We start from the raw sequence: 27,265 nt of genomic DNA, 5'->3' as shown, positions 1-27,265 counted from the left end.
GTCGACAACGTCCGTGTCGCTGTTTACAAGGTCGAAAATTGGTTGAAATCCACAACGTGGTATGCATGTATACACGTAAATGGTTATTACAGATATTGGTGCTTTACCCTAGGCACTCTGGTTTCTACCATAATAACAGTGAAAACGAGTGAACATTTCTTGAGTATGGCGTTAAATAATAATATAATAAACAAAAATTAACCTTAGATTGTCACAAATTTTTAATAAGTATAGACCTGTCTGCTAGGGAGGAAGCAGCAATCCTCGAGATAACTTCAATTTTGCCAGACAGAGTTATCACGTGTCTGCACGAAGGCACATTTTAGCTAACCCTCTTCAACACAACACATATAAGTGGACCGCACAAAATTTGACCGCACGGTTCAGTTTACTGATAGCGCTGATAACACTGTCTCGTGGCCTCTTTCATGAAGCTTACATACAAATACGTTTAGCGTCTCTTATCTCAAATATGGTGGCCAAGAACGGTGAGTGTTTTTGTGTGTATACTAATCACAATTCCTTTACAACAAAATTAATGAGTGTTATGTATAGTGATGTGATTAACGCTGGTACGACATTAAGGTTAGATGGACGGTTGTAATCTAGCGCGCACAATGACCCCGAAGCCTCTCGTCAATGCGATCGATTTGAGTTCAAGGACAGCTCATGTTGGCTTCGTATAAGTGAAATATTCTTGCGCACGGGGTAAAACACCAATGAAATAAATAAATAAATAAGTAAGTAAATAATCCTCATGTGTTTGTGGCATTGTAACTGACAAGGCTCTCATTAGCTCCTGACCAACAGTGCATGGTAACGTTCGCGAATCAACCTCTCGTCGTGGCTTTAGGTCACGAGATTTGTCATATACCAACCTGTATTCGTCCTAGTTTCCCCTGGGCCAACCCTCTCCAACTCCTCTCACCCATGACACTGACAGTCATGGCGGAAAAGGTTGAATCTAAGGAGTTAAATAGTGATTAAACCATAGCCTTCTACTATTGTTTTCGAGGTATATGCAAAATCTTTTAAGTTGTGTCAGTTAAAATGTGTAGTTTCCGTACGAAGTATAATCTGCAAAAACGTTGAAAAGTTAAGTAAAGGCAACGGTATGTTCTTTCACACTCCATATGGATTTTCCCTACTTATAGGTCAACCGGAAGCAGTGCCAGTCTCACTGTTATAATGCTCCATACATTTCCCTACCCTTACATGTTTTGACGCAGCGTAATGACCCAGGAGCCCCTCACCAATGCTGTCGCTGTGAGTTCAAGTCCAGCTCATGCTGGCTTCCCTTCGGGGCGTAAGTGGGAAGGTCTTGCAGGAACTTGTGGATGGTAGTGGGTTTCCCCAGGGCTGTGCCCGGGTTTCTCCCACCATAATGATGTCCGCCGTCGTACAAGTGAAATATTCTTGAGTACTTCGTAAAACACCAGTCAAATAAACAAATAAATAAATTCAAATAAACAAATAAATAAATCATATGTTTTGAGCGATTTCATTTTGGCTACATGCAGTGCAGAACGATTTATTTAAACGTACATGTACATCCCAAGACGTTTTTCGACCACATACACGCAAGAGACTACAAAGTGTAGTATTATCACTTCAACTGTGAGCACTATTTTAGAATTATATACATGCCCGCTTGCTCCATTTGATCCACCGTACATAAACTTAACTTCTTATAGATATGACTCAGTGACAGGCAATCTTCCGTTGCTAGTCATATACGGGACATGGGTGATAGCGGATTTTTGGCCGTGACGGCTAAATATGAAATTGTAAACAGCAAACTTTTTCCCTCTACATAACAGCTTTACTGAACAAAATTTTGAATAGTGTTGATGTTACACGTCGGGTAGGCGATGAAATCATCTGATGCATGTTAACTCTGGACGGTTTAGCCTATACGTTGTTGTTGTTTACAGGAGTTATGTAATTGTCAAGCAGTAATGTAAAATGGCGCGTTTCGTCCAGAGTCTGAGTTGGGCTGGGATACCCGGCCAACGGTTACTCTACCCGACTACAACAACGTCAAGCTGTCCACTGAACTGTTCGGGCCTGGGAGAATGTCACCAGGGCTTGTGTGTTTGTCGGGTGAGTTGTATGAGTGTCAGTGAAAACTGTCATTGCCGTTATAGTTTTAAATTATAGCGATGATATTTATGAACGCAATCATATTGTAGCTTATAAGTCTACTATATATAACCGGCCCTCGTCGATCTGTACGTAGGCCTACATGGCGTAGAGAGGGTTAACTGCAGACGTGATTGTAAGATACTGACGAGGGCTACAGATGACAGCCATGTTAGATCATTCTTTTTTATTATGTCACGTCAAAACCCACATCCCGTGAGATGAGGCTTCCGGGAGAGGTATCACACATGTCACATACATTACAGTGATGGCGATGTGTTTGCTGTTTCTTGTTCGATGTTCATTTATTTGCAGATTGATTTGTAATTTACTCGTCACAACATTGGTATATTTTGAGACACAAAGTTTTCCGCCTTATATTTCCCTGGTTGGCTTTTAGCTCATCTGTACAAAGTAGGACTTCCTGAAGGTGTAGCTGTACAGTAACAGGGAAAGCAACGTTAAACAAAATGTTAGGTATGGTGTCATAAAAGGCACTGCATTTATTAAGTTCAGGTCTTGCACACATGTAGAGCATAATAACACAAGGGGGGGGGGGGGGGGGCGCTCTATCGTAGATTTGCTGTGTATATATTGATTACCGTAGGTTACAAAACTCATGACTTGTGTCCCCGGGCTCTGTCCCGTTTCCTCCCACATAATGCTAGCCGCCATTATGAGTGAAATGTTCTTGAGTAGGCCTGCCAATCAAATAAATGAATAAATAAATTTGCGTATTGTGTATTAAAATCAGCGTTAAACAAAACGTTACGCGTGGTATCTTGCGTGTATTGAAGTCAGCTTTTGCACACATGTAGAGCACAATAGAGGGAGATGTTCCAGTGCTGATTCTCTGTGTGCATATTAACTACCGTGAATAACTCAGTTAACGATTTAGCGTAGAATCAGTGTTGGAGATGGTACCTCAAAAAGTGCTGCGTGTGTTGATCTGACGTTTAACAACCATATAAAGCACAGTGGCACAAAGGCGGGGAGTGGGGGGGGGGGGGGGGGTCATTGCTAAGACAACAACATATTCATTACAGTACTGCTAGATCTCCTGTCAGCGAGCTTGCTCTTTGCTAACAAATCTAAGTTATTGCAGCAATATAACTGTCTTCTAGCATGGCACGTGATAACTTTGTCTGGCAAAATTGAAGTTATCTCGAGGACTACTGCTTTCTCCCTAGCAGTTAGGTCTATACTTGTGACAGTTAGGTCTATACTTGTAAATTTGTGACAATTTGAGGATTATTTTTATTTATTTATTTATTTATTTATGTATGTATTATTATTATTTAAGGCCATCATCAAGAAACTCGTTTTCACTGTTATTATGGTAGAAACCAGAGTGCCTAGGGTAAAGCACCAACATCTGTAATAACCATTTACGTGTATACATGCATACCACGTTGTGGATTTCAACCAATTTTCGACCTTGTAAACAGCGACACGGACGTTGTCGACTGTTTATTGTCACTAAGGTTAAGGGCAAGTAAGAGCGGGTGAATATTCTGTTTTGATAGTGCAACCAGTCGTTAACATACTTAAGAACGACGATGTATCTTACGCATATTAAGACAAGTTAACCCTATCCAGATGTCACCAATAATCTGCACTGTTATATGTATAATATCTATTATATCTACATATTACATGTATCTATGCATAAAGTTTCCTCGTCTTAATCTCACCAACATTCAGGGCCCTCCGTGGCTCAGTTGGTTAGCGCGCTAGCGCAGCGTAATGGCCCAGGAGCCTTTCACCAATGCTTTCGCTGTGAGTTCAAGTCCAGCTCATGCTGGCTTCCACTCCGGCCGTACGTGGGAAGGTTTGACAGCAACCTGCGGGTGGTCGTTGGTTTTCATCGGGCTCTGCCCGGTTTTCTCTCACCATAATGCTGGCCGCCGTCGTATAAGTGAAATATTCTTGAGTACGGCGTAAAACATCAATCAAATAAATAAATATATTAATCAGTATAATTAACAATTACAGATTTACTATACCGGACCGACGTGCCAAGAACCAAACACTGTATATATAGCAACATTTGGATCTCTTTTTGCGTTGCTGGGATTAATAGCTCTAATACAGATGGTAAGTTGTTTGATATACATGTAGGCCTGTTTACTGTTACATGTCAAACGTAAGTGTGAGTCTGTCTGATGTGAAATTTGGAATACGTGGGGGTATAAAGATAATGTTGATCGCATTGATTCTCGGCATTTTATTGTGACATAAAGCAGTAGGCCGTGAGAAGAATTGGGGCCCTCCGTTTGATGAAAAACATTTATCCCATAAATGTGATCCAGAACATGGGATGAAGGCGGTGGGATAAATACCGTATCCCAACTTTCGTCAACAAATGTTGAGAACTACTTCATTGGCTCACAACATCTCATTGTTAAAAGTCAGCCAATCAAAAGCTACACACTCGCCGATCTACTTTGTTTCACTGCCTGACTGTCGTCTGCATGGAGTGCAAACTTCCAAGACATGTTAACTGTACTGCCATAGATACTTTGAAAATTTCTGTGTCTTTTTCATCTCTAATTGTTACGTAAGAATCATGTTGCCGCCAAAGTTTTCGTATGTTCTTGTCTGGTATGTTCAGGCGCATTTCAGCCGGCGCTATCACACGCACAGACATGCATGCTACTCACTCATGTCGTCGTTACTATTTTCTCGTGACTCCTCGAGGCCTTATTTTGATAGTCATCTTTCTAGAGTGAAAAGAATTATCTGTAAACGCGTAGGTGATAATGTAAAAACGTCACCCAAATTTTGGCCATTAAAGATGTTGAACTCTTACGTGCATGTGCGTATATTTTCCATCCTGCGCAGAAATGTTGCACTTTGGCTCTGAAGACTGACGTCACATCCTTAAATTACTCCGTACTTCTGCACGCGCTTCTGTAACTACACACAAGACATGATAATCTCGCTGATTTGAGGCATTATTTTTTTGCTTTTTCGATGTTCCATGTAAGGGGAAAACAGAATCAGAATCTTCAGGATCTCCAACTCGTGACCCTGTAATAGAAAATTTATTAAACGAGAGTCAAAAATGTCGTTTCTTCTTCGCCGGAGGCTCGAATCAAACAAAAGTTTAAACTCTCGTTTATTAAATTTTATACTCCAGGGTCATAAGCTGAAGATCCTTTACTTGGCATAAGATATATCCCTTTTAAACTGGGATACTTTTCTTATGCATATGTGCATTTGTCCTCGTTTTGTCTATTCTTTGAATGTCTCCTTGCTCTTTCGTCTGTCCTCCGCCATGCGCGTAAGTTCAGGTACTGAACGGCCATGCACACCATGCCTTGATATTGTAAATATGTTACTGTAAGTCCAAGCTAGGACGATTGGGATATTTGGACTATAGATTAATACACGAGCATATGTTGCCATTGGAGAAAAAGAAGTCCATAGACGAGTTGTTGGGGATATGTAGGCCTAAGGTATAGATTTTGCTCTGCTATGAACATCGCCTCGTTATCTATCCCTTGCCTTCCAGCTAATGTGCATAAAGTCTGACTTTGAGCGAGACCCGGCCAACTCTCTGCGCAGCGCATGTCAAGTGACTGCTCAGAAGTTACTGTTCTTCCTGACCGTCTGTGCCTCAGCCATTCGGACCGCCTTTTTCTTCACAAAGGTAATTACTACCAATGTTAACTGGGTGAAATCAAGTTCCTGTAATTTAGCAAGATCTACCAGTTAACCTATTAATTCATTTATACTCTAGATGAAATGCGTTACAACCTCGTGAGGGGGTGCATGTTCCAAGGAAGTGGCAATACTGTCACACATTTACACACATCTCCAACATGTCCGAAAAGCTGGGTGAACATGTAAGTGGAAAAATTCGAATATCTGCGTCTTTAAAAGAAGTAGCATAGCAGGCTCTGGCATCAGTCGGTTACATGGTTTCCTCTTCATAAAGATCAGAAGCACAATCTATTTCACTACTCATTGAAATTTTCTTTCAAATTTTGTGTTATGTCAAGTCATACTGTTATATGATATAGATTCACGTGAGTAACACACACACACACACACACACACACACATATATATATATATATATATATATATATATATATATATATATATATATATATATATATATATATATATATATATATATATATATATATATACAGTCACGGAAAAAAATATTAGACCACCCTTGCTTTCTCCCATTTCTTGTTCATTTTAAAACCTTGCACAACTGAAGGAACATTTGTTTGGGCAAAGAAAGTGATGAAAACAGAAATAGTTCATAAGGGTTTTATTTAAGAGGTGATATCTATCAGTTCTCTATGACTTTCTTGACAATGACCAAAATCCCTTAAGTTCATACATCTGTAGATGTGGCAACTGTATTCTCAAAAACATTTTGACATTTCATTTTTTCTCCTGTCTCCTAGTCACATGACTCTCAGTCTCACACGGGAGTTAGTACTTGATTGCATGCCCATTGTTTTTGATGACTGCAGCCATGCGCCTTGGCATGCTCTCCACCAGTTTGTTACATTGCCCTGCGGTCACAGCAGCCCATTCCTGTTGCAAAAAATTCGAACAAATTTGCTTTGTTTTTGGGCTTGTGGTTCTCCATTTTGAACTTGATAATATTCCACAGGTTTTCAGTTGGATTCAGATCAGGTGACTGAGCAGGCCAATTCATGGTTCGAATGTTCCGGTTCTCTATCCAGGTTTTAACTGACCTTGCCGTGTGGCAAGGGGCATTGTCTTGTTGGAAAATCCAGTCATTCGAGCCAGGAAAGAGTTTAGCAGCTGGTGGAAGAAGACTGTTTTCAAGAGTAGCTCTGTATGTGACTTGGTTCATTCTCCCTTCACACAACTGCATCTGTCCTGTTCCACCCATACTGAAACAACCCCAGATCACCACTGATCCACCCCCATGCTTTACAGTAGGAGCAAGGCAGTCTGGTTTGTAGGCTTCCCCAGGCTTCCTCCTAACCAGTAAGTTGGCTGGAGTAGGCATCAACTCAAAATTGGATTCATCACTGAAGAGAACTTTAGCCCAATCATCAACAGTCCAATTCTTGTGATCCCTCGCAAAACGCAAGCGGGCCTTCCGCTGCCTCTCGTTGATGAAGGGCTTCTTCCGTGCCCTGTGCGACTTTAGACCAGCTTTAAGAAGTCGGTTTCGAACTGTTCTTGCTGAACAAGTCACATTTGTTGACAATGCCCACTCATTTCTAAGGTCTCTGGAGGGTCTGACGACGATTTTTGATACAGGACCGGATGAGTGCTCGGTCATCTCGTGGGGTAGAAAGACGTTTCCTGCCTCAACCAGCTAGCAGTTTTGTAGTACCATGTTCGGCTTGCTTTTTCTTGGTGTAATGAACTGCTGTCTTAGAGATCTTCAGTTTTTTGGCCACTTGTCGCTCGCTCAATCCAGTATCCAGCTGTGCCAAGATGGCTGCCTTTCTGGCTCCACAAATTTCTTTCGTTTTAGGCATTATGAGAGCTGACAACTACCGAGTTGTGCTGCGTCTTAATATATAAACAAGAGACCCCTATTTATGTAAGCCTACATGTAAACAGGAAACCACTCTTTATGTAAGTCTGCATGTAAATGGAAAGCATGAAATTGCCTCGCATACACCCTAGGAATACAACTGACCTTAAAGCATATCAAATACGACAAAGTATTATGGAATCAGCTGGATTTTTGTCTTATTCATTGTAATCTTCGGTTAATACACCTTTAGGGTTGCCAGGCATTAAAATGAACAAGAAACCAAAGAAAATATGAGTGGTCTAATAATTTTTTCCGTGACTGTATATATATATATATATATATATATATATATATATATATATATATATATATATATATATATATATATATATATATATATAACCGGAGCCATTTTCTATGGAACCATGTACGCAGAAAAAATATTATTTCACCCGTGTTAGCCCCGTGATTTAGTGAACGGATGGACACACTGCGTAAAAAAACCCCCAAACAAACAGCGTTTCCCTGACTGGATGAAGAGAGTTTTTTTTATTGATAATTAATAATTGGTAATTATTATTTGAAAAAATAAATTCTTTTTAGGAGGCAAAAAAAGAAAACGTTAGAAAACTAAATTGAATTCCTCCGCCAATGATTCCTTCGTCATCATATGACTGAAAAATGCAAGCACTACGTTAAACCCCAAGCACTCACTCACTAATTTCCTCCGAAGCCAGTGAGAAATTATTAATTTAAATATCAGCATTCTGATTTGTTGGCTAGGTCGCGGAAGGAAAATAATGTGTCTCGTATTCGCAGGAATTTTTTTTTTCAGTAGCCAGAAAGTAAGAGTGAAAAACCTTCTTCTTCCACTGCTCTGTAATCTTCACACCTACAAACATTGCTTAAATCAATTAAGCTTTGTGTTACAACCAGCGACTTTCTTTGTTGACAGTGGAATCCCTCGGCAGTGGTGGCCTCAAACTTGATGACGGCTTATTATCCAGTTCTCATTACCGGATTTTCTCTGATCATCTGTTTCTGGGCAGAGGTAATGTTGCAATGAGCAGTCAGTCCAGTCAAAAATCGCTGAGAGAGAGAAATTTAGTAACATATGATTGTCGTCAGGCTACGTTTACTGAAGCGAAAGACACTGCTATGTCATCCGTATAAGGTATGAACAACTGATTGTTGTTTAACACTGCCCACAAAATAATTTTTCACTTTTATGACAGCGGTCAGTGTATGGCTGCTGGATAGTGCCGGGCATAAACCAGTGACCATTGACAAGTTACTGACATACATCCTCACGTACAGATATGCACACCATAATGGTGGACTTTAATGAACAATAGACTGTGGCCCCAAAAACGTCGTCGACAGCTTGTTGTCACTAAGGCCTCACGAGCAGTAGTATGTATATAGGTATTATTGGTGTGTTACACGTAACTCATCAACGCGTATGTATAGAAGTGTTATTGGATTGATCATTGATCACCTATTGATCTTTATGTAGTTTATTTACTTTATGTATAGTATATAGCTTAAAGCACACACTATACTATATTTTCCATTTCAGGCATTCCACGTGGTCAAGTCGTTTAATGAAAAACCCCGGTTCTTGTCGAAGTCTACTCTTGTTTTCATCACATTCAACACAATGTTACATCTAATCCTCATTTCCCAAGTGGTCATTACGCTGAGTGACACAGGGGAGCATCTGGTGAGTGGCCATTACGCTGGGTGACTCAGGGGAACGTCTGGTGAGTGGTCATTACACTGAGTGACTCAGGGGAACGTCTGGTGAGTGGTCATTACACTGAGTGACTCAGGCGAGCATCGGGTGAGTGGTCATTACACTGAGTAACTCAGGAGAACGTCTGGTGAGTGGTCATTACACTGAGTGACTCAGGGGAACGTCTGGTGAATGGTCATTACACTGAGTGACTCAGGCGAGCATCGGGTGAGTGGTCATTACACTGAGTGACTCAGGAGAACGTCTGGTGAGTGGTCATTACACTGAGTGACTCAGGGGAGCATCTGGTGAGTGGTCATTACACTGAGTGGCTCAGGGGAGCATATGGTGAGTGGTCATTACACTGAGTGACTCAGGGGAACATCTGGTGAGTGGTCATTACACTGAGTGACTCAGGAGAACGTGTGGTGAGTGGTCATTACGCTGAGTGACACTGGGGAGCATCTGGTGAGTGGTCATTATGATGAGGGAGACAGAGAAACATGTGGTAAGTAGTCTTTACTCTGAGGGAAACAGAGAAACATCTGGTAAGTGTCCATTACGCTGAAGGAGAAGGAAAACATCTGGTAAGTGGCCATTACGCTGAAGGAGAAGGGAAGCATCTGGTAAGTGGCCATTATGATGAAGGAGACAGAGAAACATTTGGTAAGTGACCATTACGGTGAGGGAGAAAGGGAGTCATCTGGTAAGTGGTCCCTACGCTGAGGAAGACAGGGAAACATCTGGTAAGTGGTCATTACGCTGAGGGAAAACAGGGAAACATTTGGTTTTTAAAATTAAACCCTAAGAACTCACTCACTCTAATGATGGATTTAGGGTGCCCTTTCATGGTTTACCAGTGGGCTACGAATTACAGTCTTTTCGCTTACATGTATTTTAATAGACTTTACTGGTCTGTGGTCACGAATTGAGGGCAAGAACACAAAAGAATGAATGAATGAATTCTTGGGGTTTAACGTCGTACTAAACAATTTTTCAGTCATATGACGACGAGGAGTCATTAAGTGTGTGTACATAAACTGTGTCTTCTTGTAATAGGGCGAGTCCGTGCCACCAAAGTCATGCCGAAGACACCAGACAAAGAAAATAAAAGAAGAATGTTGGATCGGATTTTAATTGGAAACTAGAAGTCCCATGTGACGTGACTCATGTCACTATATAAAGTTATTTCGTCAAATGGTTTTGGGGACCTCCGTGGCTCAGTTGGTTAGCGCGCTAGCACAGCGTAATGACCCAGGAGTCTCCAGTGCGGTCGTTGTGAGTTCAAGTCCAGCACATGCTGGCTTCCTCTCCGGCCGCACGTGTTAAGGTTTGTCAGCAACCTACGGATGGTCATGGGTTTCCCCCGGGCTCTGCCCGGTTTCCACCCACAATAATGCTGACCGCCGTCGTATAAGTGAAATATTCTTGAGTACGGCGTAAAACACCAATCAAATAAATAAATAAATAAATAAATCAAATGTTTTTTTAAGGATATAGCCCTAAATCATTTTTGTCAACCCTTGTCTTTGAATAGACATATCTTCCAACGCAGTCGATACAATTCTCCACTTACATGCACAACACAATCAATCATGCATCTTCATGCAGTCATAACCTGCGGATGGTCGTGGGTTTCCACCCATCATAAATGAAGTATTCTTGTGTACGGCGTAAAACACCAATCAAATAAATAAATAAATCATTCAGTCATCGCCACGATATATGGCTGAAATATTGTCGACCTGCCGTTAAGCTATAATCATTCATTCACTTCATGGAGTGCGCGATGTCCAGCAACATTATCTGTACGAAGGCCACCGTGGAGGATCCATCTTTTTGGTAAAAAGACGAGTCAGTCGTGTTTCTGCAGAATGTCTGTGTGAAATGATCTCAGATTGTAATTTTGGCATAATTATATGGCATAAATTGGCATATTTTATCTTAATCTTTTTTAGTTCTACTTTGGATTAATTACGCGCAAGAGTTTGTGCCATGGAATAGGCTCAAAGGAGAAGAAAATTTAAATGTCAATCAAATATCACTGAAAAGAGTATGCATTTTCTTGCAGGTGCATGCTATAAAAATTCTAATATGTACCTCAAGTTGATAAATTATAAATAAAGTCAGCGCCCAAATCCGCAGTGGGCGACTCCATTTTGCCTAAGAACTAGTCCTGAAGTCTTCTGTGTTAGGAGGAGAATTGCTGTCGGAAAGCGCCGAAGTGCAGTTCGTACATTTCCAGTAGAACTCTCCTTCCCAGAAGGTAGCGAACAGTACAGTTCGCTTTCTGCTTGACGATCGGGAAACCGGAATGTTCGACGTAGGTCCCGAGTTTACACGAAAATTCGGCAATTTTTAGGACTCTCGTTGGCTAAGAGGCAACACACCCCCGGCATAAATTACAGGATGTTAAAGGTGGAGGCCGCCATGGACTCAGCGATTTATTCCAGCTTTGCCGTTTTCAGGCTTTACGTGTATGGCGAGGAAAAATCGCAAACTTATGCAGCAGGCACCATCAGATAGAAAAAAATGTGCTCTTTTTAGCCTATAGTGTCATGTTTTTAAGTTTTCTTCTCTTTTAAGCTCGGCACGTAACACCTAACTCAAGTTGAATGGCCCCGCTATACATGTATAAAACCCTGGTTGAAGTAAGCATAGCATGAAACTTAACCAAGATTTCAGATATACATTATCACACTGTCATCTCTGTGGTTTACAGCTTTTATGGGCTTTATAGTTATCATTCAGATACTAAAAGTAACACTTTTTTTTATAAAGAGGATGATTGCCAGACAATAGTCTAATTACAGTGCCATATGAAGATTTGTATACAAACGTCATTTGCCGGAGTGAACGTGCTGTTATGCGTGTACACGAAGTGTGAACTCTAGTAGGCCATTTATAGCAGGCAATATCTTAACAACAAAAGACTAATAAAAAGACGAATAAAAACATTAAAAGGCTAGATTACTGTTAGACAAAATCGAAGAACGTCTTATCGATGGCCATTGCCCATACCGCTTAGAGACTTGTAAAATTGGCTATAAGCATTGTAAAAGTTCACAGCGACTTTATTTCCAATCCACATGTGTGCTGAACGATTGCAGCACCTGGCTTTGTATTGTACTGAATGTAATAGGAATCATTTGCATTAACGAGCTTTCGGTGCTCTTAGCAGCTGGGATGGCTTCCGATCAAGATAAGATGTGGTGTACAAAGAGACTTTGACGGGCCCCATCTGAGTGGGAAGTCTATCAGTACGCCATCGGTCGGTATGCGAGATGTTTCAGCTCCAAGACAGGAAGCTGAGTTTGAATAGGTTTTACAGAAATCATTACCTCAGGAAATCTTTAAAGTTTCCACAGGAAATTAAAACACGTAAACATAAAAGCTTACACGTGGTGATACATGTGCACTTACCTGTGATGTGAAGACAAGTGTATATTTATATTCTCATCACAGCCGAATCAGCCAGAACAAAACTGTTTAAATACGTATTTATTTAATGTTTATTCCATTAGAGTTTTTGCAGTATATGAACATTTCGTCGGTGTGGCTACTGAAAGCCCTAGTGGTTGCACTGATCCCTTTATAACATTCATACACTCCTATATATATATACAATGTATTTATTTATTTATGTATTTATTTATTTATTTGATTGGCGCCGTACATGGGAAGGTATGGCAGCAACCTGCGGATGGTCGTGGGTTTCCCTGTTTCCTTCCCATAATGCTGGCCGACGTCGTATAAGTCAAATATTCTTGAGTACGGCGTAAAACACCAATCAAGTAAATAAATAAATAAATAAATAATTAAATAGATTTGATTGGCGTTTGAAGCCGTACTCAAGAGTATTTCATTTATACGGCGTTGGTCAGCATTATGGTGGAAAGAGACTGGACAGAGCCCGGTGGAACCCACGACCATCCGCAGGTTACTGGCAAACCTTTCCCTGAGAGGAGATGAAGCCAGCAGAAAATGAACCCAGAGCGAAGAGTGAGAAGCTCTTGAGTCATAGTGCTGCGCTAGCTCGCTAGTCCCTCGGCCAGGGAGGCCCAATATACATGTACAAGAATAGCCTGATTTATGTTAAACAGAAGCCAAACTTTAAAAACATCCTTTAAAACAAGTGTTTGAATGAGTGTGTGAAAAACATTCTCTTATAAAATAGGATTAGTGTCCTAATTTTGACTTAATTATTGAACTTTACTACTCTCTAAAAGCATCAGTTGGCCACTCATGAACACATTTATATATTTAAAACAGAAAGATATTATGACAATCACTAAGTTTTCCGAATCGTTGTTTGCTCTCTGGATGAAGGTTATTAAGCGTATAAATAGAATTGTTAAAAGGCAAGATACAGAAATCAATTTTCTGTCTATATTGCAGACCTTTACCATGCAAGTATTTAATGGCATCTTCGCTGGGGTTATGCTCATTACAGCCATCCTCTTTCTGGCGTATGGAACGGAAGTGTACTTTAAGGTAAAATCCTTTTATCTTGATAGTAAAACTAACTCTTCATCCAAGGCCACAGCCCATACAACGGAATTAGGACCAGCGAATGACTTGTGAGGAATGTAGTGCCTGTATTTTATAGTGTAGAATCTAGAGATAACTTCAACTGTCAAGGTCTACCTGAAATTTTATTCTGCAAAGGGAATTTATGCCATAAAAACAAGCTTGGAAACAAACCGTTAATACAACTGTACAGTCCGTCCAGCCACACTCCGTCAGACTATCCATTAGTGTTCTACAAAGCAAATATTTATCCTAACCTTTGTAGTAGATAATTCCTTTTTTACAAGCTGAAATTAATGAGAAATTAATCACGTGAAGAATTTACACTGACACAGTATGAAGAATGGTGATATCCAAACAGCTGAGTCATCACCTATATATATATATATATATATATATATATATATATATATATATATATATATATATATAATTGCAAATTGGGATGGATTGAATTGTATTTATATAGTCAGCCTGGTCACCATTTCAACCGAGAACCAAAATAATCAAGCAATCAATATGAATATACTTTAAGCACTCAATTCAATAGTTCTTTAGTAAGTATGAGTCTTCAGTATATAAAAAGATTTATTATTTCATGAGAGGATCATGTTGAGAAACTACAGAGCGCAATATTGTCTAATCTTTTTCTACTATAACAAGATTGGTAGATGTTATTCATAGAAAGTGGATACCAAATAACAGTACTGTCGTTTATATGGACAATACTTTTCAGGACATAGCACAAATACTGTACGGGCGAATTGGTGACTGACTCTGCATATGAGGGCACTAGTTGGAGATATGGGGTCGTTTCCTCCAAATTTCCAGAATCAGTGCTATATCCAGAAAGTCCCATATCCAAGAAATGTAATCCTCGTACAAATTATAATACTATTACTATTCTTGGGGTAAGCACAAGATTCGAATTCAACTCCACTAAATCCACACTCATATATCAAGGTACGTGGAGCCTTTCGCCAGCCATTTGAGACGATGGACTGGTTACAGTTGCGCATGTCACGCCTCGGTCTGATCTCTCAGAGTACACTCCAGCTGATCACCACGCTCTTCCTCGTGTCCTACATCCTTAAAGAGATCTGGTCTGACAGGTAAGATCAATGTCAATCTTAAGGTTCATCCTGCTTACAGCGCATGCGTAGCACACTACATTCTCTTTATATCACTGCCACTACTAGCAGAATCTCGAACAGCGCCGAGGGCAGTGGGGTCACGGCCATGAGTCAAGAACTCGTGCCACAAAATAAACTCAACCTGTTTTTTCTAGTTATACTTTATACACAGGCATTCTCTTTATCTAAAATGTGTATAACATGATGCTATCCAACAATTTATTTATTTATTTATTTATTTGATTGTTGTTTTACGTCGTACTCAAGAATTCACTTATACGACGGCGGCCAGTATTATGGCAGGTGGAATCCGGGCACCAGGCTAGCCAGACACCCGTCCACCCGTCCAGCTGGACGGGAAATCCAGCCAAAGGGGGTATTTTTGACGGGCAAAAATTTGAATCAACATTTTTTTACGGCGAGTCCCAGCCCACAGACCAGTACACTGTTTCAAAGTGTAGTAACATTATATGTATACTAGACTGTGAATATTTTTCTAACATGTAAGTTTTCAAAGTGTATTCAAATATGTATTCAGATGACAGAAATGATGTTTGACATGCACTACTGTGTCACTGCGCCAAAAGTTAATTTCTCGACATAGATATGTGACTGATAGCACATGTATTTAAATTGTTTCTTGTTTTGTTTTTTGTATTTTACAAAGTTTATTTCTACCTACTGTGACTTAGCTGCTCAAATCGTATGATGATTGGTGACACTACTCTTTTAGTGAGTGGCAGTCACAGATTCAGTGGTGATAATTTTGCCTGTTCTCAGTCTCAGAGCTATGTATACTGTATTCTGATTTGGTTCCGTTGCATTTTAATGTGAAGTAGTGTAACTCTGAGTGACATGCACCTGAAGTGCCAAATTACCATGCATTTTGATTGTTTTCCTTTTATATGTATTTTTGTGTATTTTATTGTTCACAGTTTATTTATTTCTACCTCCTGATTCACAGCATTCACACTTGAACTGCTGCGCCAAATTGTTATTGTCTTCCTTGCATCTGTATTGAATTTTGTATTTTACAGATCAATTTGTTTTTCTACCTCCTGTTTCACACTTGGTTGTCCAAAGTATAACAGATTGTAACCTTACATAGTTTAATATAAAATTTATGTACTCTTTTTAGTGATTCGCACTCAGTGTCAGTCATTGGTGGGAAAAGTGTGATATATTGGGTGCCCCCCAAAACAGTCAATTTCTTGGGGTCTAATAGTAATACATTATTTCCAGTGATATAATAGCAATTAAAGCTATTAAAAGGCCTTGATTTTCAATGATACAGTGGCGATAAAATGTCTCCGGTGGCAGACCGCCTGCTTATTTACGGCGGCCCCCAACCCCGCTGGACGCCCTATTGTCAGATCCTGGCTAATGCCCTGAATCCGGGTCCAACAGTTGAAACCATTTTATTAATAAATGCTGATTAAATAGTTCCGTGCAAGGACGTCAGTGATGAGGCTAAGTGTAAACAAGCTTGCACGCGTTGTACAGGCTTCAGATGTCAAGCTTGTCTATGTTGGTGGCACTGATGTAAAGCAAGCGGAGTTTGCGGCACATGCGCTGTAAGGCGTATGCTCAAGGCCATTTGAATGTCGGTGCCGTTTTCTGAAACATGGTGATTAGAAGCTGTTGTATAAGATAAACACAGTCGATTTATACACGAGACCAAGACTTTGTTGAAATCCTCACCAAGTCAGTTGAATTGTTTATTTCTGCCGCGTGTATTAATCGACCACGACTCTGAAGCATGTTTTGTTTGGAGATGCCAGGACATGTAACAACGTGGGTAATGGTTACAACTAACTTCGTAACCTCCACTTGGCCTTTATAAATCTCTATAGTAACATGCGTAAGAATATATTGCCATAGAAATCGAAACTAAACGTTTACCATCACTTACGTTGCTATGTAGGATGGTTTAAGATGAGGAATTTACTATCACCTATGTTGTTATGTAGGATGGTTTAAGATGAGGAATTACTATCACCTATGTTGTTATGTAGGATGGTTTAAGATAAGGAATTGCTATCACCTGTGTTGCTATGTAGGATGGTTTAAGATGAGGAATTTGCGGTCACCTAAGTTGTTATGTAGGATGGTTTAAGATGAGGAATTGCTATCACCTATGTTGTTAGGTAGGATGGTTTAAGATGAGGAATTAGTATCACCTATGTTGTTATGTAGGATGGTTTAAGATGAGGAATTTGCGGTCACCTAAGTTGTTATGTAGGATGGTTTAAGATAAGGAATTTGCTATCACCTAAGTTGTTATGTAGGATGGTTTAAGATGAGGAATTTGCTGTCACCTATGTTGTTATGTAGGATGGTTTAAGATGAGGAATTACTATCACCTATGTTGTTATGTAGGATGGTTTAAGATAAGGAAATACTATCACCTATGTTGTTATGTAGGATGGTTTAAGATAAGGAATTTGCTGTCACCTAAGTTGTTATGTAGGATGGTTTAGGATAAGGAATTGGTATCATCTAAGTTGTTATGTAGGATGGTTTAAGATGAGGAATTAGTATCACCTATGTTGTTATGTAGGATGGTTTAAGATGAGGAATTACTATCACCTATGTTGTTATGTAGGATGGTTTAAGATGAGGAATAGCTATCACCTATGTTGTTATGTGGGATGGTTTAAGATAAGGAATTGCTATCACCTATGTTGTTAGGTAGGATGGTTTAAGATGAGGAATTAGTATCACCTATGTTGTTATGTAGGATGGTTTAAGATGAGGAATTACTATCACCTATGTTGTTATGTAGGATGGTTTAGGATGAGGAATAGCTATCACCTATGTTGTTATGTAGGATGGTTTAGGATGAGGAAGGGCACGTAAACGCATATGAATGTTTCTTTGTAGTCATTTCAGGCGGTAATATTTGTGTATGTACAAAATTGAAATATATACTTATACTCTCTGTGTTCTAGCTAGGATTTGTGAACTAACTCAAACTGTGTACTTCTTAGCATGCTTTCATATTTCCTTACCAAAGTCATATGGAAATGAAAGTTTGACATTATCCTCTGCTTTTTTGACAGATTACCGGTGTTCAGTTTCAATTTTTACGTCACTGGGTTCCATGTCGCTGAGTTCGGCGTTGTGCTTTGGTTTCCATGCGTCTTGTGGAATTGCAAAAGGTGACATTTATTATCTGAAAAACGTCGTACGTGACAAGTTTATAGGGCGATGTTGTAAGGGAAATAACAACGAAATAATAAAAGGACAGGAGGAAAGGATTTATGACCTAGTGGGCTGTTTCAGAACTAAAATTGGAAAGCGATATAATGTTAATAGGAAGCGATTATATCTTTTGAAGGCAATGAGGGAAGGAGAAGATATCTACTGAAAGTTAGAATTCTTGTATTTGAAAAACACACGAAAGGGTCAATTCCATGATGTCGGATCTCATGTAACTCATCAAGTTTGGTACAGGTAACAATGATATGAACATAGGTAACACTTCAAGTCACCTTACGCCGAAATGTGAAATAATGCTCAAAGAGAGATACCCAAAGGCCTTTATCATTCAGAAAATTAGAATCATTTTATTGTATTGTACGATGAACACACTGTATATGTGCCAAGCGATTTGCAATATAAAATACATGATCCCAACCAGAGTGTATACATTGTTTCATCGGAACAATTTACAGTTCAGAATTAAAATAGAGAATATTCTCTTTTCCGTTGCAGCCCAGATCAACTTTGGGTTCTCAACCCAAAGAAGATTTTCAAGGATTTGGAATGCCATAACAAGTATAATCAACCTAGCCGACAAAACAGTGGTCTTTCTGCAGGTCAGTTATACCTTCTCAACTGAGTTCTGAAAGATTTATTTATTTATTTATTTGATTGGTGTTTTACGCCGTACTCAAGAATATTTCGCTTATACGACGGCGACCAACATTATGGTGGGTGAAAACCGGGCAGAGCCCGGGGGAAACCCACGACCATCCGCAGGCTGCTGTCAGACCTTCCCACGTACGGCCGGAGAGGAAGCCAGCATGAGTTGGACTTGAACTCACAGCGACCGCATTGGTGAGAGACTCCTGGGTCATTGCGCTGCGCTAACGCGCTAACCAACTGAGCTACAGAGGCCCACGAGTTCTGAAAGAGTAGTATCATGTAAAAAATGATCAAGATTGCAGACGACCCGAGTTATTCCCGTATTGAAGAACTAAGTGAGAGGAGTGGATTTTTGTCTTCGTACATTAGCTAGAATTAATACGGCGTCTTCGAGCACTTTAAAGCGGTTACACACCATGTAGAAATATCGTCACCGCATTTTTATGGAAATGAGGATGCTAAAGACGACAGTGACTAACGAGAGTGTTAGGGTTATTTTTTAAAAGATATGAAAAGTTGCAAGAGATGGAAGATCCCAATGTCTGGCTGTTTCTCACAAGCGAACTGTCAGCCCTACTGGTCTTCGTTTTCCTCAAAATCTGACGGGCGTACCTTTGTAAAGATTATTACAGCAGAGAAGCAAAGAAGCTTATATTAAGCTGACGTATTGCCAACATAATACCGAGTTCCAGTCGTGTTATTTCAGTGTCTTTGCTTTATAATATAATAATTCATAACGGTTCTTTCTCAATACATAACGGTTAATTCTCAATACAAACAATATAGTTCATAGTTAGAAGAATACACTATACCTTTAAGTGTCATTACAGCGAATAATTTTTGGCTTATCTTCTGAATAGCTCTACAAATTCTGAATTACACTACACACTTCTAAATAACACTGCAATCATTTTGGAATAAAACAACAAATTTTTAATAAGACTTCAAACACTTCTGAATAAAACTAGGAACACTTTTAAACGACACTACAAACTCTCTTTGGCGTCCGCTTTGAAGCCTGGAGACGCGGAATCAAAACCGAGTCGGATCCTAACAAGGACCTTTAAACAACGCTACTTGTTGTTGCCTCGCTTGGGATGTCATACCTGGTGTCTTTGGCATGATACTTAAGTAGCGCCCTGCCATGGACACGCTCTGCCACAAGAAGACACAGTATATGGACACACACCTACATGACCACTTGTCGTCAAAGAATGAAAAATTGTTAAGTACGACTTTAAACCCCAAGTATACATACATGCATACATACATACATACATACATACATACATACATACATACATACATACATACATACATACATACATATATGTATTCATATTTCTAGTAAGTAAAACGTTGGCCTGCTCATGGGGTGCATACTTAAATGATAAATTAAATGTTTAATGCAGGGGTAGATTGTTGGATCTGTTACGAGTCTGAAAAAGCGGATTTGGGACCCCTGATTCAGCCGTGCGACTGTCGTGGTGACGTCAGCGCTGTGCATCACGAGTGTCTAAGAAAATGGCTCGTCGAGGTATATCTTTACGATTTTTCTCTGACTTCCCGATGTAAATATATTGTGACTTTATCCATCTTCATTTAATCAAGCTTGCAATGCCCGACATCTACCGAACCAAAGCTCTTCAACGAACTGAACTTTCCTTCATAAATACGCATTATTCACGGCCCAATCAGGTTCCAGTTATGGACACTGACAGGAGTTCAAAACAACAACGTGTCGGACAGACACAGACACGGCCGTGAAAACATTGACTGAGTTAAGTTTTGTTGAAGTTCATATTATACAGTTCTCAGAATATTGTCCAGCGTTGTTATTTCCCTAGGCCATCCCGTGTTATCTTTCACCTCGTCGGCTGCTGGCCGCTGCCTCATGTTAGTGAACTGACCGGATGTGAACGGACTCGAACATATGGCAAAAAGGCAAAACAGTGTTCGCGTGACATCAGCGGAAAAAGCTGCCTGTGGTGACAGAAATTACTCGCCTGATTGGTTGAAGTTAATAGCATGGCGGCACATTCGATTTTCTCAATGTGCGTGATTTTTTTGCATACTTTAGACTGCCACATCCCGCTTATTCACACAAAATAAAAAGGCATGTTTTTAAACTTTATGTATATTTTCTTCGGTGAAGCTCAACAGTTTTTAATAGGAACTATGTTTTACTCTACAGTCATCAGACAACGCAGGTCCTCTCGCCTGTAAAGTGTGCAAGGGAAAGGTAAGTTATACGTATACATTCGTCAGTATGTTCAGTCTGTAATGTCATCTACAAAAATTGCTGTCACTTTGGAAGTTATATGCTCTTGTTTCTTGTAGGTATCTTTCTCATATACATTGCTCAAGTTTCAGCTATTTTCACTTTCGTTTTCCAGTACTCGGTGAGAGACGGCGGGACGTCGCTGTCTCGCGGTATCACCCGTCGCCATTGGCTGCAAACTCTCCTTGGCACCGGCTTGTTCTTGGTCTGCCCATTTATCGCGTACATTGCCTATCGTTCATTGGTAAACACCGCATATCAAGCCTTGGTCATTGGAACAACGGTTTTGGTCCAGCTTGGGAGTGTCAAGTGAGAAATATTTCATGAATATTTATTTTTACCCAATATGATTTCGGCTCAGTGATAGCCTGTCATGGTATATCAATCTAGAAAGCCTATACCCTTCAATTCGTAGCTGCTTCCTTTAAAGGAGAAGAAAACTTAAATATCAAACCAATAGTATTGAATAGAGTATGCATTTCCTCGCAGGTGCATGCCATAAAACAATCTAATATGTACCTCAAGTGGATAAATTATAAATACATCCAGCGCCAAAATCCGCTGTGGACGACTCAATTTTGCCTAAGAACTAGTCCTGAAGACTTCCGTGTTAGAATTGCCGTCGGAAACCGCCGAAGAGCAGTTCGTACATTTTCGGTAGAACTCTTCTTCCCAGAGGGCCTCCGTGGCTCAGTTGGTAAGCGCGTTAGCGCAGCATGATGACCCAGCAGTCTCTTACCAATGCGGTCGCTGTGAGTTCAAGTCCAGCTCATGCTGGCTTCCTCTCCGGGCGTACGTGGGAATGTCTGACAGCAACCTGCGGATGGTCGTGGCTTTCCCCCAAGCCACCATAATGCTGACCGCAGTCGTATAAGTGAAATATTCTTGAGTACGGCGTAAAACACCAATCAAATAAATAAATAAATTCTTCCCAGAAGGTACCCAACAGTACAGTTTGTTTTCTGCTTAACATCGGGAAACCGGAAAGTTGGACGTAGGTTCCGAGTTTACACAAACAAGCGGGCAGTTTTAACAACTCTCACTGACTGAGAGGAAACACACCCCCAGCATAAATTACAGGGTGTTAAGATGGAGGACGTCATGAACTAAGCGATTTATGCCAGCTTTGCCGTATTCAGGCTATACGTTTATGGCGAGGAAAAATCGCAAAATCATGTAGCAGGCACCACAGATAGAAAAAAATGTACTCTTTTCAGCCTATAATGCCATTTTTCTTCTCCTTTAACAATATTTATCAAGGGGCCGGGCAAGCTATGTCCGATACAAAAGATGGATTGGTGAGGATTAGAGGGTCGAAGGATTTTTTTCACTTTCCAAGTAGGGGGTGAAGACATTTTTGGCCACAGGAGAGATGATGGTGTAATTTCTAACAGTCAAACAATATAATATTAGCAATAGTTATGACAGATAAATTTCTGGTTTGTTTTCGATTCGTATAAGACGCCAGTTTGTATTGCTTGTAATCACGATCATGTCATGTGAGACATCGTTTGATGGACAGTATTGATAGGACTAGAGTTTTCCAAGTGACAAACTTGGATTTGCACCAGCCGTTCCTTCCACAGTTCGGTTCCTGGGACAATGGCCACGGCCACACAAGAACCACTTGAGCTGTTACATAATAATAAAAGATCAGTTTCATGATTTTTGGGCTAACATAATAATCGCTATGTTTGGCTCAAAGAAAGTTTTCGATGGCGCATTGTCGGTTAGAAGCAAAACCTTGTGAAAATATTGATCAATGTATATTTTGTACAACACGTGAAAGGTGGTAATAGCAAATAGCATAAATGTTGAAAATAAACGGAAACAACGAGTTGGTGGAGAATAACTTCGGGACAAATACAAACGCATGTGTTTTGCCAGTTGGTGGAATTTTCCAAGATTTTGGCATTTGAAATCCAGTTTGTCACAGGCGCATTTTCAGTCAGTTTTGTTTCAGTCGACTTTTTCTGAACCTGACTCTGTCTCGGCTATTGAAGGCTGTATTATTATCCCAGTTCCAAACAGTTACCACTTAGATTCGTGTTTAATCCGCATATACCGCATTTGTTTATATATGTAAACACCTGAAAATTGCTGTCTTCAAAACCAATAACATTCATAGATGTAAAACAATGCCATGCAGTGGGAAAGATCCCCACCGGACGTTTGTTATCGTGTTTGCCCATGATTTATAGATGTCTTTTCCATTATATATTACGTGTTTACACGCAGCCTGTTCAAACTCAAACGTTGCCACCATATGGCTGAAATATTGCCAATGCGCCATTTAGCCATAATTATTCGCTTATTTAAAACTCAACGCATACAGTAACAATGCGACCTGACACTGGTGTCACGAAGCCAACATTAGTGTTAGGTAGTTAAGTGCCCTTCATATCTGTACAACACACGTTGTCATGGTAGTTAAGTGCTACACAGCTTGATGCGCGTCAGGAAGCAAGACCTGCTCTTGTAGTGCAGTAACAATGTTATTGATGTCGATATAGATTATACCATCTTGATAGATACTCCGGGTCATGAGTAGACAGTTTTTAAAACAAACATTCGTCACTGGTATATAAAGAGTAGACCACACTGCGAGATTACAAATTATCTAGCAATAATCAAATTGTCTTTTAAAAACCACATCTTGCGCCCTGTAGTAATATTGTCAGTGATGTTATTCTTCGCAAGTGCTTTATTTTCAAGATTGCGGTCGCTGTGAGTTCAAGTCCAGCTCATGCTGGCTTCCTCTCCGGCCGTACGTGGGAAGGCCTGACAGCAACATGCGTATGGTCGTGGGTTTCCCCCGGGCTCTGCCCGGTTTCCTCCCACCATAATGCTGTCCGCCGTCGTATAAGTGAAATATTCTTGAGAACGGCGTAAAACACCAATCAAATAAATAAATAAATATTTTCATGATATGTATGTATTATTTCAAACATATGCCTTGCTTCGACGTGTGTTTTGTGATTATCGATTTGGATTGAATCTTCATGGTTACACGAAGTAGTTATACGAATGTCACACTTCACGGTAAGATTTAAATAAGTTTTAAATACACTCGTCCAATCGCTGGAGTTTCTGGAAACCTCACAACTTTGACACGAAGTTCCATTTTGGCAGAATAATTTTGTGGAAACTTATCATTGTGAAATATAAACAAACAAGACCATACTTTCTTATGTGGTTTTATCAACTTCTCCGTATATAAAGTACGAAAAGAAATGCTCAAGCAGTGTTAGGAACCGAACTGTTGATGCCAAGTGACATCTAAGGTATTAGATACGCCAAGCACATTAGAGACCTACCTCTGACGTATGGGCAACAATTAACGATTTAAAAGTAATGAATTATTATGTGGTGAATTGAAAGGGCTAACTGAAAAATTTTTTTTTCGATTTGTAAAACTGTGACTATTACAGAGTTTACAACACTCTGATCTAAAATCATTTATGCACCAATACTTTTGGTACACGTAATTATATTTAAGTATTATATTGGGAAGTAAGAGATGTTATATATCAACTTTTACTTTCGGTTCAAGTAAAGCTTTCTTGCTTTCCTGCTTGAAAAAAATTGGACCTGACTATAGCAACATGGTGGGATGATTTCCCATTTATAAACGGTAGTAATGGGACTTCTTCGCGACTACATTTACAACATTCCTTGCGTCGTTTCGTCATTTATCACAGTAAATTCTTACTTCCCATACTTTCTTAGTTATTTTGCTGGCTTGTGCTGAACGCTGTTGGACTTCACGTGATTATTGACCTGCACTGAGTGTCCATTATATATCACGACTGGTATACGACCTTGAACTTTACTTAATTAGATCGAAGGTTCAACTAGAATTCGTCATTTTTTTAAAATACGTTTTCTAGGGTTTTGGGTCAAGTTTTCAAGGAAGTGTACAAGAGAGCAAGACTGGCCAGCGTGCGAATCGACGGGAAAATCGTCGGAACTCCTGGCGAGTACCACAATTCTGATGACAAGAATGCCATTTTAGAGAAGTACTGAGAGTCTGGTTTCTAACCGTTTTACAGCCGATTGGTTTTGGCGGAGAAAAAGAGTGCGATGGAGAAAACTTCCCTGAGTGATAAACATGTTTCTTCGCCCTGTCCACACTCGTGGGATTCATCTATTTGATTACCCTTGATAAACACTACGGTATTACAGTGTAAACATGATCGATGGACCAGTGATTCATTATAGGAGCTGTGTATATAATGTATTTCAGTTGCGGCCATAGTTGACGCAGTGAAACACGTGATGAACAGCGTACCGGTATTATATATGATCGCTGTCCGTTCGTTTGAGAATAACTTGATCATGCTGACACAGCGGGGGGTGCAATGTGAAAGACTACAGCCTGGAAAGTAAAACCAGAGCGGTGACCACAGTCTAGTAGCTGTCAAATGGTCACCTCCGACGTGTAAAATACAACCGCTTGTCAGTTTACGTAAGGGTTTTATTCTATCTGCTTATCTGAAGGCTTTAAATTGTCGCCAATTATACACCATCTACCACCATTGCTTAAGTAGAATCGGATGAATAAAATGTTCTGATGTTACAATTACTCACACTTCACTGATCTTGAATTATCCACAATGTGTTGACATCACAGACATGTAGCGGCGATCAAATGACCAAGTCATCCTCTTTTTCAAGAATAAAGATTCACGACTCAACAGTGCTCTACCAAGTGGCTATTCAGTCACGGGTTACTCCATAAGTAAATTATTGTACAATCAAATTTTATGTATGTTGTTGAACACATTACCAACCTGACTTTATTACGAAAAACGCCTGTAACAATTAATAACTTGATTTGAAACTCCAAAAATTATTTCTTGTCGTTTCTTCTTTTCTGTACTTTACATGAAACAGGATTTTATCCTGTCATTATTTCAGAGGGCAATTTGTGACGATCTCATGTTAAGATAGGCAATAGAGTGTACCCATGTATGGTTTATTTATTTATTTATTTATTTTATTTGATTGATGTTTTACGCCGTACTTAAGAATATTTCACTTATATGACGGCGGCAAGCATTATGGTGGGAGGAAACCGGGCAGTGCCCGGGGGAAACCCACGACCATCCGCAGGTTGCTGTCAGACCTTCCCACTTACGGCCGGAGAGGAAGCCAGCATGAGCTGGACTTGAACACACAGCGAACGCATTGGTGAGAGGCTTCCGAGTCATTACGCTACGCTAGCGCGCTAACTAACTGAGTGTATGGTTTAAGGGGGGGGGGGGGTTGGGGTTCTGCACTGCTGTTTCCACCCCAGCACTGGTAACACTCCTATAGCTATAGGCAATTAATACCAAGAATTATATTCACGCAGTACACTTGAATAATTTTCTTTCAGTGGATATAAGCTTTGGGTCCGTTTAACAGTCGATTTTCATATATATTAGAAAATTCTAAAGGCAATCATGGCTCAGACATGGTGGACGTTGGTTCGGCTTGTTCGATTCAATGCTTTAAACGTCTGGAATATTATTAAAAGATGGTTTACTGATACTGGGTGTGACTTTAGACGACTCTAGGATTCAGCTCACAACAAATGTAAGGTAAAGTTCAAGCGGTTATGTTTACTGAAATTGTCCTCGTGAAATTGAAAATAACCCGCGCTGGCCGCTACTTTATCGTACATAGTTTCCAGCTAGCTCAGTGCTTTCCATGGCATACACAGCAGATGTGAGTATTGCCTGGGTGCTTTGGGTTTAACGTCGTACTTAAAAGGTTTTCAGTCATTTGACGACGAGTGAGTGAGTGCTTGGGGTTTTACGTCGTACTCAACAATTTTTCAGTTATATGACGACGAAGGAATCATTAGGGTGCATGTACGTGTAATGTGCCTCCTTGTTGCAGGACGGATTTCCACCGCTCTTCAATCCAGTGCCGCTGAGAAGCCTTACCGAAGGCAAGTAAGCCGACCCGTCCGAGCCATTATACTGATACGGGTCAACCAGTTGCTGCACATTACCCAAATTCTGAACGCCAAGCGAGGAAGCTACAACTTCCTCTTTTAAAGTCAGGATTGACCCTGGATCTACCGTTGCCAAAGC

General features: G+C 40.1%; 1 protein-coding gene across 1 annotated transcript; it reads left to right on the top strand.

Annotated features, from left to right (window-relative positions):
- The first annotated feature begins 1,749 nt into the window (after positions 1–1,749).
- Positions 1,750–26,023, top strand: LOC135480514 (uncharacterized). The gene is made up of 13 exons (XM_064760361.1): positions 1,750–2,103; positions 4,138–4,239; positions 5,660–5,797; positions 8,589–8,684; positions 9,213–9,356; positions 13,767–13,862; positions 14,862–15,010; positions 18,094–18,192; positions 18,749–18,852; positions 20,314–20,438; positions 21,096–21,143; positions 21,298–21,491; positions 25,073–26,023. Exons 1-13 carry the CDS (start codon positions 1,966–1,968, stop codon positions 25,206–25,208), a joined length of 1,569 nt encoding a protein of 522 aa, XP_064616431.1. The 5' UTR covers positions 1,750–1,965; the 3' UTR covers positions 25,209–26,023.
- The last annotated feature ends 1,242 nt before the right edge of the window (positions 26,024–27,265 follow it).

Source organism: Liolophura sinensis, chromosome 13 (assembly GCF_032854445.1).
Source record: "Liolophura sinensis isolate JHLJ2023 chromosome 13, CUHK_Ljap_v2, whole genome shotgun sequence".
In the NCBI taxonomy this organism is placed as follows: domain Eukaryota; kingdom Metazoa; phylum Mollusca; class Polyplacophora; order Chitonida; family Chitonidae; genus Liolophura; species Liolophura sinensis.
This window is presented reverse-complemented; position numbering and strand designations above follow the sequence as displayed.